Source organism: Bos taurus, chromosome 13 (assembly GCF_002263795.3).
Source record: "Bos taurus isolate L1 Dominette 01449 registration number 42190680 breed Hereford chromosome 13, ARS-UCD2.0, whole genome shotgun sequence".
Classification (NCBI taxonomy): domain Eukaryota; kingdom Metazoa; phylum Chordata; class Mammalia; order Artiodactyla; family Bovidae; genus Bos; species Bos taurus.
Window position 1 is genome coordinate 20703263 of NC_037340.1, and position 13687 is coordinate 20716949.

A 13687-nucleotide genomic window follows, 5' to 3' on the forward strand; every position below is an offset into this window, starting at 1 on the left:
GTTGACTCACGCCTATGCTCACATTCATGACAGTGGTTGAATTTAAGAGAGTCTTTATCTTGAGCAAGGTGAAGTTAGTATGAATGAAGTAAGATGAATGTATGTTCTCACTTTGAAGCCATTAGCGCTATTCCTTGTGGACATCTCTATGCTAACTTAATGTTTTGGTGCTTTTTTTCTCACTCTCAGAATCTATTTGTTCAACAAATGAATAGTTGTGATGTTGAGTGAGGTGTGTGCATTTTGAGTAAGAGGAAAATGGATGGGAGAAGGAACCTATTTGTATTCTTCTCTTAAATACAAATTTACTATGGGTTAATAACCTTTTTTAAATGTAAGATTTTTTTCCATTCTGACCAATTATGTAGAAAGCTGTGGAGCAAGGAAAAAGAGAAGGAGGGCTGTCATTACCTTCCAGATAGCCATGATGATGTAGAAATCAGCCACGGTTGGTATTTACGACTAGGCAAAAAGGCCCAACTCCTTTATTTCAGACCTTTTATGAAGTCTTTGATAAGAGTAATGATAAGAAATTCTATTACTATTCAAACCTAGTTATATCAGAAAGGAAACATAATTTAATTTACAACTTACATCATGGTTTTCATTCATATGAGGTAACTTAGCAACTAAAATATTTGTCTTTTTAGAAACAATGAATACAACTAAATGCATTCAATTTCCATGAATCTATGAACCCTCACAAACAGGAGGGTTTCTTAATTATTAAAAACTTTACATTTATTTTTGCTGCAGTGCTTTATTTTAGTGATATATTTTATTGAGCAACAGAAAAATATTATAACAAGATGGATATCACCTTTTTAATAATGAAAAGCTTTTACAATATGCTTCTGCTGATTGGTAAGTAAGGATTTTACTGAGAGTAATGGACAAAGATGTAGAAAAGATGAGATGAGAAAGCAAGGAAGAAACTCTCTGCCTGTTTGTAAATAGCAATTCAGTCTATTCCCAAGACACTTGGTTTTAACCATAAATTTAGGTAAAATAATCTCCTTACCGATATGATTTCCATGGATTTTTTTTTGTGCCCTTTTTTCATTAGAAAAGAGGCATTTCATTTTCTCTAATGTGACTGTCACTTTCCTCTTTTTTGCTTCATTAAAAAGTTTTTTTATTACAGACAATTTCGTTCATTTCTTGTGACAAATTCACCTTTCTAATGGTTTGTATTATTCTCAATTTCAATAATTGAGAGTAAATATATTTCTTGTCTTTTCAATTCCACATATTGAAACTTAAACTTATTAATAGTTTTTCTCCTTTCTTTCCCCGCAGTTGAAGGATTCTTTATGCTATCCTTTTAACTGGTTTTCTTCATCGAATTTCATCTAGAATATTAGTAGATACTTTAGCATTTGATTTTGGACATACTTTCCCATATCTCTTTATTGGAAGTTTTATTGATTACTTATCTGGCGTTTCCCACATAGATTATATCTTGATACCATTTTGCTGTTTCCTTTGTGTGAATTTAGGGACTGATGTCTGTCCTTATCAAAAAGCAGTTTTACTTCATAGTCAGCTAAAGTTTCCAAATAATGTAAGCTCATTTAGTCAAATAGTCAAAGAACACCTGGCATGCTTGCTTGATTTAGATCAACTTTAAATAGGAGCTATGACATAAAAAGGTGGCCATGTTACATATTACAAAACATCCACAGAGTTTGGTGTCAGCATGAGTATTTCATGTACATGTTTGTATAATCATTTTTGCTTGGAGGAAATTATTGCATAGTAATGGAATTACTAGAATCTATATAAATGTTATAATGTTATACTGTTTTCTGCACTGAAGTATTTAACATGTGCAGCCCATGTGTAATATGCAAAACATGTTTAATACTATAGTGCATAAAATAGTGTAGCACTGTACCAATTCTAACAATTCCATTACTATATAAATAAGTTTCTCCAAGCAAAAATGATTATACAAATAAGTACAGGAAATAATCATGTTTACATCAAAGTATATATATATGTTTTGTAGTATGTAACATGGCTACATTCTTATGTCATATCCCCTATATAAAGTATATAAACACATGTATATATATGTTATTGCAACATAAGAGGCTTTCCTTTGACATTTTAATCCAATTTCAAACATTGTACAACATACTTTGAGTTTGTATTTTATAAAATTGAATTCATTATACAAATTTTTTTATAAATAGAATTTTCAGGTCCATAAAACTCAAGAAAAATGTTTTTATACCTTTTTTTAAAATGTCAGCATAGGATAAATCTCTAGTATAGCTCATATTGCCGGGAGAAATATCAACTACCTCAGATATGCAGATGACACCAAATGAAAAAGTTGGCTTAAAGGTCAACATTCAGAAAACTAAGATCAAGGCATCTGGTCCCATCACTTCATGGCAAATAGATGGGGAAACAATGGAAACAGTGAGAGACTTTATTTTGGGGGGTTCCAAAATCACTGCAGATGGTGACTGCAGCCATGAAATTAAAAGACGCTTGCTCCTTGGGAGAAAAGTTATGACCAACCTAGACAACATATTAAAAAGCAGAGACATTACTCTGCTGACAAAGGTCCATCTATTCAGAGATATGGTTTTTCCAGTAGTCATGTATGGATGTAAGAGTTGGACCATGAAGAAAGCTGAGTGCCAAAGAATTGATGCTTTTGAACTGTGGTGTTGGAGCCACTCTTGAGAGTCCCTTGGACTGCAAGGAGATCAAACCAGTCAATTGTAAAGGAAATTAGTCCTGAGTATTCATTGGAAGGACTGATGCTGAAGCTGAAGTTCCAAGACATTGGCCATCTGATGCGAAGAACTGACTCATTGGAAAAGACCCTGATGCTGGGAAAGATTGAAGGTTGGAGGAGAAGGGGCCGACAGAGGACAAAATGGTTGGATGACATCACTGACTTGATGGACATGAATTTGAGCACCCTCCGAGTGTTGGTGATGGACACTGCTGAGCAACTGAACTGATATTCATATATACAGCTTGAATACATCAGATTTTTTTACTATATTCCAGAGGCTAAGTAAATATTAACTCATGAATATTATCAGTTGGTATCTGTGGTCAGTGTGATCTTTGCAAAAATGCATGTTTACTCAGGTAAACATTCTTTACCAAGTTTACCAAGAAAGTTTACCAAACTCTCTTTACCAAGTTCCTCTTACTTTTATACCATTTTAACAAATGTAGTTGACTGAGCCTCCAGCCCAGTACCTTTTCAAAAGTAGCTAATGGTAAAGGAAAAACGGGTTCTGAAGTTCCTACCGTTAGTGTTACTTGGTTGACTAGAAGTCTCGGCAGCAGCATCTGCAGAATTCCTTGGAAACATAGAACTTCGGGATACAACCCAGTCTTACAGAACCCAAACTTGCATTTTAATTCCCGTAGAAGTAAGTCCCTCAGTCGTGTCTGTCTTTTTGCGACCCCATGGACTGTAGCCTCCGAAATTCCTCCGTATATGGAATTTTCCAGGCAAGGGTACTGGAGTGGGTTGCCATTTCCTTCTCTACTGCATTTTAATAGTGCTCCAGATGATTCACCTGCATTTTTAAAAATTTGACAACCACCGTGCCTAAAAGGCTTCCAAAATGGAGGCCGAAAATACTTTCTGAGAAAAGAAAACAGGTGGAGAGAAAACTGTAAGAGAAAACAGTCTTAAAAGGCAAATTGGAGGCCTTTCGTGATAGAAAACAAAACTCCCAGTACTTCACTAATACCTAAGGGCAACATTATAATTCCTAACAACATAGTTTTAAAATAGTGCTATGTACAAGAAGTGCACAAAACGAATGTATACAATTGGGTTACTTTGGACATATGCATACACTTGTGAAACCTGTGCCGCATCCTTCACCTCCAAAGTTTTCCTTGTCCTTCCCTGCCCTACCCCCTCCACTTTTTTGTAGCCAAAACACTTGACCCAAGATTTATCTTCCTAACCGGGAGGGGCCGCGCATACAAGTGCCCAGGAAGCCTAGGTGCTGGAGGGTACCTGCCGCTATCTGCAGGCAGCAGAGGCGAAGGGCATGGCAGGGGGAGGGGCAGCCAGAGGTACCTGGGGCTGGGCCCCCTCTCCCACTTCCTCCTCCACTGCCTCCTGGTTTTTCTCTGGCTCAGGTCAGTTAAGGGCCGCCGAGTGTTTCAACATTTCCCAGCAGCGGAAAGGTTCAGGGCCCACCTGCTGCAGGTGAACCCCTGCCTGGGTCTAGCAGCCTTCACGACCGGCCCTTGCAGGTGAACCCACGCCTCGATGTCTTGGTACAGCGTTCATTCGGATGGTGAAAGGGGCGCCGCAGGACCCAAGACTCGCCGCCCTAGTGATCTTGGTCCTTGGGGCGAAGGCACTGGCCTCTTGGCCATCACCGCAGGTCCCCCAGGTCCGGGGCCTCCCCTTAGCAGGGCATCCCCGTGTGACGGCGCCCCGGGACCTGGGCGCTCCTGTGGAGTCCTCTCCTTCGCTGCGGCTCCTCCTTCCTGGAAGAGACCAGTCCAGCGGAGGTGGGGGTGCCGGAGGGAAAGGGGGGGCCACCCCCTCTGACACTCCGGGGCAGGTGAGGTGTTGCTGGGAAAGGTGCCCAAACGGCAGTGGTCCCTGCGGGAGAACGTGGCCCAGGCCGCGGTGCCAGTGAGCCACGGAAGGTTCAGGGAGGGGCGCACCTGGGAGCCCCGAGCAGCCGCTGGAGGCAGGAGGCGGGAAGCCCGGACGCTGTGACCGCTGTGACCGAGGGGAATCAGCCCCTGAGGAGAGGGGTGGTGGCCAAAGAACCCCGAGCAGCAGCGAGGAGCGCAGGCCTTTCCAGTTCTCAGAGCAGGAGCAGGACTGTAAGCCCTGCAAGGATGGGGAAGCGCCAGTGCGTGGTTTACTGCAAGCAGTTTTGTAGAACTTGTCCAAAGTCCTCTAACCCTTCCTAGTGGAGGATATCACCTGTCAAAGTTCCAGATAGCTTAGATGCTCTTGCCCAGTAAAACTTCGCCACTGTCCACTCTTAAAGGCTCAAGATTGGTGTTGGAGATGCACAGGCAAGTGCCTGTCCCCACAGCTGCTGCTGCTGCTGCTAAGTCACTTCAGTCGTGTCTGACCCTGTGTGACCCCATAGATGTCCCCACAGCACTTTGAGCTTAAAATACGTCGTTTACATGAACACGAAAGACGGTTCAGAGAATGGGTGCTTGTGGAGCAGACAAGTGAGCTTTTTTTCATGCTCCTCCTCCTTTCTGCCTCTCCCATTTTAAAATACTACGCTAAACGTTGTATTTTTTTTTTCACAAGTATTAAGTATTGCAAAACAACTGGCAAAGTGTATAATACAGTATTGTTGACTATAGACACTACTTTGCTTAACCAAAATTTGTATCAACTGAACAGCATATGCTTTCCAGTGTTTTCCATACCTGATGCAAGTGGAATCATTATTCTAAGTGAAATAAGCCAGTCACAGAAAGACAAATACTGCACAGTTCCAAACTATAGATTCTTGATGGTTATTAATATGATCCTGTGTAAAACAGGGACATTTAAGAATAAAATACTCATGCCATATATTTTCTCCAACATTTCTAAAAAGATGTAACATATACCGGGTATACATTGGTATATGCATACATGGTCTAAAGGTATACATTGGCTAGCAGAACAACTAACAGATCAGATCAGATCAGATCAGTTGCTCAGTCGTGTCCGACTCTTTGCGACCCCATGAATCACAGCATGCAGCACGCCAGGCCTCCCTGTCCATCACCAACTCCCAGAGTTCACTCAGACTCACATCCATCGAGTCAGTGATGCCATCCAGACATCTCATCCTCTGTCGTCCCCTTCTCCTCCTGCCCCCAATCCCTCCCAGCATCAGAGTCTTTTCCAATGAGTCAACTCTTTGCATGAGGTGGCCAAAGTACTGGAGTTTCAGCTTTAGCATCATTCCTTCCCAAGAAATCCCAGGGCTGATCTCCTTCAGAATGGACTGGTTGGATCTCCTTGCAGTGCAAGGGACTCTCAAGAGTCTTCTCCAACACCACAGTTCAAAAGCATCAATTCTTCGGTGCTCAGCCTTCTTCACAGTCCAACTCTCACATCCATACATGACCACAGGAAAAACCATAGCCTTGACTAGACGGACCTTTGTTGGCAAAGTAATGTCTCTGCTTTTCAATATGCTATCTAGGTTGGTCATAACTTTCCTTCCAAGGAGTAAGTGTCTTTTAATTTCATGGCTGCAGTCACCATCTGTAGTGATTTTGGAGCCCAGAAAAATAAAGTCTGACACTGTTTCCACTGTTTCCCCATCTATTTCCCATGAAGTGGTGGGACCAGATGCCATGATCTTTGTTTTCTGAATGTTGAGCTTTAAGCCAACTTTTTCACTCTCCACTTTTCACTTTCATCAAGAGGCTTTTGAGTTTCTCTTCACTTTCTGCCATAAGGGTGGTGTCATCTGCATATCTGAGGTTATTGATATTTCTCCTGGCAATCTTGATTCCAGCTTGTGTTTCTTTCAGTCCAGCATTTCTCATGATGTACTCTGCATATAAGTTAAATAAACAGGGTGACAATATACAGCCTTGATGAACTCCTTTTCCTATTTGGAACCAGTCTGTTGTTCCATGTCCAGTTCTAACTGTTGCTTCCTGACCTGCATACAAATTTCTCAAGAGGCAGATCAGGTGGTCTGGTATTCCCATCTCTTGAAGAATTTTCCACAGTTGATTGTGATCCACACAGTCAAAGGCTTTGGCATAGTCAAATATACCTGATTTTCCAACATATGCTACAATGTGGCTAAATCTTGAAGACATTATGCTAAGTGAAATATGCAGGTCACAGCAGGACAAACATTGTATAATTCTACTTACCTAGAGGACTCAAAACAGGAAGCAGAATGGTGGTTGCCAGAGGTTGAAGGGAAGGGAAAAATGAGAATGTTTAATGGGTATGGAGTTTGGCTTTGGGATTATGGGAAAGTTCTGGAGACACATGATGGTGACAATGTACAACTGTGTAAAGGTGCTTACTGCCACTCAACTGGACACTTAAAAATGGTCAAAAAGGTAAATTTTATAATAAGTGTGGTGGTGGTTTAGTCCCTAAGTTGTGTCTGGCTCTTGCAACCCCATGGACTATATAGCCCACCAGGCTCCTCTGTCCATGGGGTTCTCCAAGCAAGAATAATGGAGTGGGTTGCCATTTCTTTCTCCAGGGGAATCTTCCTGACCCAGGAATCAAACCTGGGTTTCTTGCATTGCAGGCAGATTCTTTACCAACTGAACTACAAAGGAAGCCCATATATTTTACCACAATAAAATGTTGAAAAAAAAAATATATATATATAGTTCATGCAGAAAGACTGTGTGTCAACAAGGACAGAAGGATGGACAGATCAGTGTTTAAATTAGAGCAGTTTGGAAAATTCCATGGGAAAACTCTTTTAATTGAATGAAAAAATAGGGATGTTTTAGAGCATTTAAAATGCAAATAGAAATTGTGACACTTCAAAGAAGAAGGTACAATATTCAAGTGAAAGAAACTTAAACCAAGAATCCGGTGCAAGATGTTTAATTTTCAATATGATACTGTGCCTGAATGCTTTCCATATTTTGAAGAAAAATGTTGAATACTAAAATACCTCCTGAGGGTAAGGGACATATATGTACACTTAGTGGAGAAAAGATCTTGTGGGTTCTCAATAAATAAAATATTTTTGTTAGTATAATCATATTAAAACCTAGTGTCTGCTTAATGAATGTATAATTCCCACACAGACTTCTTTTCTTATACAATAGAGAACTGACTGACTGACTTCTGAACCGGGGAGTTCATAAATATTTTAATTTTCATGATCCAGAATTTTCCTCAGCTGCCACAATAAAATTCTTTTTCTCTTGCCAGTATGCTTCAGTGGTTAAACATGCAAGAGAAAGCTTTGTCATAATTTAAAAATATTACTCTAACTGATGAACTCAATGAAATTTCACTGAAATTATAAACTGTGGCATATCTCATCCTCTGATTAGAGATGGCTATATGTATTCTGCAGTCACAGAAATTTAAGTAAAAGCAACCAGATAATCCAAATCACTACTTGTCATGAATACAGTTTGTGTATAATATGAATAGGTACATTTTTAGATTTTATAAATATTTAACATTTAACACATGTGGTATCATAAGGCATTTATTAACTGCCTGCATGTGTTTGGCCCATCTGGTTTTACTTCAGATAATAACTTTATCTTAAATGTTTGGAATTATGTAGGGGAAATATTAAACTCCAGTACTTTGGCCACCTCATGCAAAGAGTTGACTCATTGGAAAAGACTCTGATGCTGGGAGGGATTGGGGGCAGGAGGAGAAGGGGACGACAGAGGATGAGATGGCTGGATGGCATCACTGACTCAATGGACATGAGTCTGAGTGAACTCTGGGAGTTGGTGATGGACAGGGAGGCCTGGCGTGCTGCAGTTCATGGGGTCGCAAAGAGTCGGACACGACTGAGCGACTGATCTGGTCTGATCTGAGAGGAAATATTAACGGAAGAACTTCAGCTTTGGTGACTGGAATTTGACTTATATTTTATAGTGCAGTTAAGTTCTGGAATATTTAGCTTTAAGAAAGTCCTTTGACATGTACTGGAGTGAATGTCATTGGTTTAAAAAAAAACAACAGCTGAGCAGTTCACTAAGATCTCTATAGAAATGATTGCATCATTTTATAGAGGTGATTGCTTCCCTGGTAGCTCAGCTGGTAAAGAATCCGCCTGTGATGCAAAAGACTCCAGTTCGATTCCTGGGTTGGGAAGATGCCCTGAAGAAAGGATAGGCTGCCCACTCCAGTATTCTGGCCTGGAGAATAGTCCATGGCAAGGAGTCAGACATGACTGAGCGACTTTCACTTTCACTTTGCATCATTTTGCTTTCATATATCTTTATGGTGATGGGTTTTAAAAATTAATTTTCATTTTTCAAAAGACAGTGTTTTGGGTTTTGTGGAAAGTGCAATGATTGGCATTTTAACTGATAAAACATCCAGATAATGAAAGAAACGGTTAAAACTTTTCTTCTAAAGCTGAATTTCAACATGAATACAATCTATTTTGTCTTAAAATCTTTACGGGTTTTGTAATTGAGTGATGCAGGCACAGATGTGAAACATCTGTGGAAGAGCTGGTGATGATTGGGTCATTTTGTACTTTCCATTTCCAGTCAGTGGTATAGCCATTTCATACCATTGCGTCTAACAGTGATTGTTCTCTGCATGGTCTTGCTTGCTTCCTTTGTGTATTAACCTGTAATTTGTTGCTCCAATAGGGCTATATTGAATATATTGCCCAAACAGGGCACTTGAGAGGAAAGAGGAGAGATATTAATTATTCTCCTTGGACATGGGTATAAACTGGGACATTTCTGGGCCAACCCAGATGGGGGTGCTTGTGGTTGAGGGAGGAGGGATTCCTTGACCAAGTTCACAGTCAAGAATTGGGAACTTGTTAACACATTTTGGAGGTCAAGTATATATTTAAACCTTGTCTATTTGTATATTCTTCTGACTGAGAAGAGCTGGGAGGTGGCTTAGCAGGTGGTGAAGTTCACAGAAGACCAAAGAACTAGATCAGAAGATTTTCTGGATGCTGGGGGAGACAGTCACAGTTAGGTCATAAGTTCTTAACACTGTCAAAAAACCGAAGAGGCTCTGCTTGGAGCAATAACTGGCTATCAATAGCAGTATTCCAGCAACACTGTAACCAGAGCTGAGAAAAGAAAAACATCCAGAAGCAATAGATTTCCAGTTATGTACTATGTGGGTGAACAGCATTTCCTTGTCATGTTGATTCACCATTAGGTTATGAGCAACATTTTCCCATTATCATATGGTAGTTAATTTGCTTGTTTTTATTTTTGGAGAATACATTTAAGGGGAAATAATATTTGCTTGTAGAGAAAAATCTTTTTGTTACATATCCATTATATGACTATCTAAAGAAGCATAGCTCTAAGAACTAAACATTGAATATACATGGAGAGTAAATTTGTGGCCTTATTTGCAAAGCATCCTTTAGTGTTCTAAGAGCTGACATATTAGTGATAAAATATCTGGTCGTGACCCAGGCGTCCATTTTTATAGAAATTTGAATATTCTTTGATTATTAAGATATAGTGAGCTTATTCAATATACTGGTAAAATTGGTCACATTTTAAAAAATTGAACAGAACCATTAAGAGCAAGCAGTGATGCAGTCGTTTAAATTTTGAGGCAAAGTCCCTGGTGTAGGGAGGCTTCAAAGTATAACCTTTGGTATCAGACAACTCAGTCTGGATATTCCATTTACTAAAATGTATCATAGGCAAGTTACTTAGCACTAACGTTTCCAAAAGATAATTATACTTGCTTTGTAGGGTGTTTGTGAACACAGATGGTAATATATGCAAAATACTTGGCACATACTTGGAGCTCAGTGGGAATACATCTATTCCTATTTTATTAAAGATCATAGAATTGTGATAAGAGGGAGCTGTCAAAACTTTAGGTGTTTTCTGACCAAGACCAAGAATTATTTTATCCTTCTTTTAGTTATGAAAATGCCTCTGCATAAAGAGGAATACTTGCAAATATGTTTTAAATTAATTTCATGGATTTATCCACCAAACTACTATCTAATATAGGCTGATACGATAATTCTTATTTTAGGATAAGGAACTTTATAATTTCTTGAAAGCACAAATCAAGTTGTTAGAATTTCTAGTGTACTACCCAGTCCACTGAAACTTGCTGTTTTCTTCCCTCACAAATTTGGTGACAAAGCTATGATTAGTGTTTAGGCCGCTTACTCTAAATCCTGACTTTCTCTAGAACTCGTTATCTTGTGATAAATGTAGGAACTTAAGTATTTTTCAACTTTGTAGTTGTGTATTAAGAGGAAGGAAAAAAGCGAAGTTCAAAAATATCTAATTTACCTGCAATCCAAAGTGGGCTGGGGATTTTTTTCTTTTCTTTTTTTTTTTAGAGAAACTGTTAAACTAACATAATAGATTGAATTCTAAGGTGCTGACCTCAGGCTCTTCAGGTGTCCAGAATTAATTTAAATTCCATCCTTTTAACCATCCCAGCAGGTGAATCTTTTTCATCTTGGCAGTTGAATTGGTTACTCTGAAAAGCTGCAGAGTTTTACCTTGTGTTATTAAATGCAGTAAAGATGGCCAACCAGGAAGAAATGTGCCAGGTGTAGATAGAAGAGTGTAGAAGGACGCTGCCTCACGCAGCACAACTTTGTGAGGTTGGAAAAAGCAAAATGACTCTGATGATCAGAAGACATTGATGGTTCTGACCACCTAAGTTGATGGGCTATGCTAGAGTCATTGTTTCCCTGCTTGCTCCCCCTTTATTCTCTTTTGTTTTCCTTTCTGTCCATAACAGCCAGTCATCTCAGGTGTGACTTTGAGTCTGGTTTCTGCGGCTGGGAGCCATTTCTCACAGAAGATTCACACTGGGAATTCATGAAAGGGTTGCCCAGTGCAGACCACCATCTTCCTGATGCTGAGTACCCAACAAACACAAATCATGGTAAGATATTTTCCTCTTTTCTTTAAAAAAAAAATTTTTTTTTCCCCCTGTTTTGGAATGATGATTCTGTGCATTTTCATTTCCCACTGTAGACTGTATAAGTGGAACTCTGGTTTGTCTTGCTTTCATTTCTTCTAATCAACTTCATAATTTGTGGTTGAGTTTCCTGAAAGGAGCATTAATTTAATAACAAAACGTTTTGTTACACCTTTTAAAAGGTGGGATTGAAGGCATGAAGAGGGGAAAAGTCTTCTGATAATTTTCTCTCGTCATGAATCATGTACAGTAGGCTTGCCTTCTTTTTGGAACAATCCAAGTTTTGCAAAACAGAATAGTTTAATCCTTTTTCTAGGAAAAGAGAACAGAGATTTAGCACTAGCTCGAAAATAAATTGCAAATACTCTAATACAACTTAATCACCCTTAAAGCTTCTTTGTAACAGTCTTACTTTTTCCCCCGTATATCCTTTTATTTTAACCAGCAGTACATTTTTTACATATCCCCTTCAAATAGAGCAACCATAACTATATATAGCATTCCACTGAAGGGTTGTAAAACTCCAGGGAAAATAGAAGGGTTTTGTTCTGTTTTTGTTTTGTTTGATGAATTGCAAAGGTACATTAGTTTCATATAACTTTATAATAACACAACTGTGCCATAGATCCTCTTTAAGCTTGCATAACCTCCACTAGATATTATATCTCTTTCTCCTTTGAGATTTCCAAAGAAGTACACCAAAACTAATAGAGTTGACTGTGTTTTTAGCCATTGGAAATTGGGGTTAGTGGGGAAGGATGTTAGAGGGCAGAGAGGGAGCCTGGCTATTCATCCCATCTGTTGTCTATAAACTCAGCTTATTATTTAACAGTAGATTAAGATCTTAATTTCTGCTCATGTGCCAGTGGGTCTTATTTTTCCCTTCAGATTCTGTAGCAGATTGAGTTAAATTTACAGTTTAAAATAGGAAGGAGACTATTAATTATTGAAACTACATTTATTACTAGTACATTTCCTCAAAGTTTATATGTTTTCTTAAACCAATTGAGTACATACCATATATTAGACCTGGGTGTATACCAGTGGAAAGATATTTGAGTTGTTCCTACATTTTGGTGATTATGAGCATATAATTTAGACATGAATTTTCATTAGAGTTGAGCACTCTGTCCAATTCCTATGTATAATTAATGTTTCCACTCTGGTTAGTAAAAAGACCCTACTGTTTCTGGCCCTTTATGATCTTGGGGCAGTGTTTCAGCTGCTCCTTTTAGAAGGTTTTCCTCCAGCCTCAGGTGGTTACCTTATGCCCACGCCCTGGTCAGTACTCAGGTGGAGAGTTGGAGGGAACTCTTTGGAGATCTCCGGAGTTTGCTCTCTTTGCAGCTCTCCTTTTCCTGGAACTCTGCTTCATGAACTTTGGCCGCTTGTGTTTCCCCAAACTGCAGTCTTTTCAACTTGAGAAGACCACCACACTGCTGGCTTCCGCCTCCCTGATTGGCAGTTGGGAACTGGGTTTAGGTAGCAAGCTGGGAAAATTGTGTAGCTTCGTTTGTTTGTTTCCTCTCTCAGAGATCATTGTGATTCTATATTCCCATTGTCCTACATTTGAAAACCATTGTATAATATAAATTGTTTTGATTTCTTTGCTAGGGTAAGATAGAAGACTAAATCTGATGCCTGATATTCAACCTTGCCTTAAAACAGAAAAAAGCCTAATTCCTTTTGTTAATTTGCTTAATTTCTTTGGTCTGGGTATGCTGTAATATATCTAGCCATCCTCTTATTGCATAACAATATTATGACAATGCTGCAAAATCTATACTGGTATGCATTTTCTTATATGGGGATCTTTAATTCTATGTAGTAAATAACTAACAGTGATACTCCTATTTTTTACAGAAATGTACTTTCTCTCAAAATTGTAATAAAAATTCTAGCAGCAAAAGGAGTACTGTTTTCTATTTGTCTACCATCAATAGACATGCTATTCTCTAAATTAAAAAAAAATTTACGTGTAAAAAATGATTTCTCATTTCATCACTTCCCTGGTGGCTCAGAGGTTAAAGCATCTGCTTGCAATGAGGGAGACCTGGGTTCGATCCCTGGGTTGGGAAGATC

General features: G+C 39.1%; 1 protein-coding gene across 3 annotated transcripts in view; it reads left to right on the forward strand.

Moving 5' to 3' along the window:
- Nucleotides 1–13687, forward strand: part of MALRD1 (MAM and LDL receptor class A domain containing 1) — a 554066-nt gene that overhangs the window by 55094 nt on the left and 485285 nt on the right. For all 3 annotated transcript variants that reach the window (XM_015474019.3, XM_015474018.3, XM_010811194.3), the window contains exon 11: nt 11423–11569. In XM_015474019.3, the coding sequence (XP_015329505.1) occupies nt 11423–11569 (147 nt within the window). The remainder of the gene's footprint in view (nt 1–11422; nt 11570–13687) is intronic.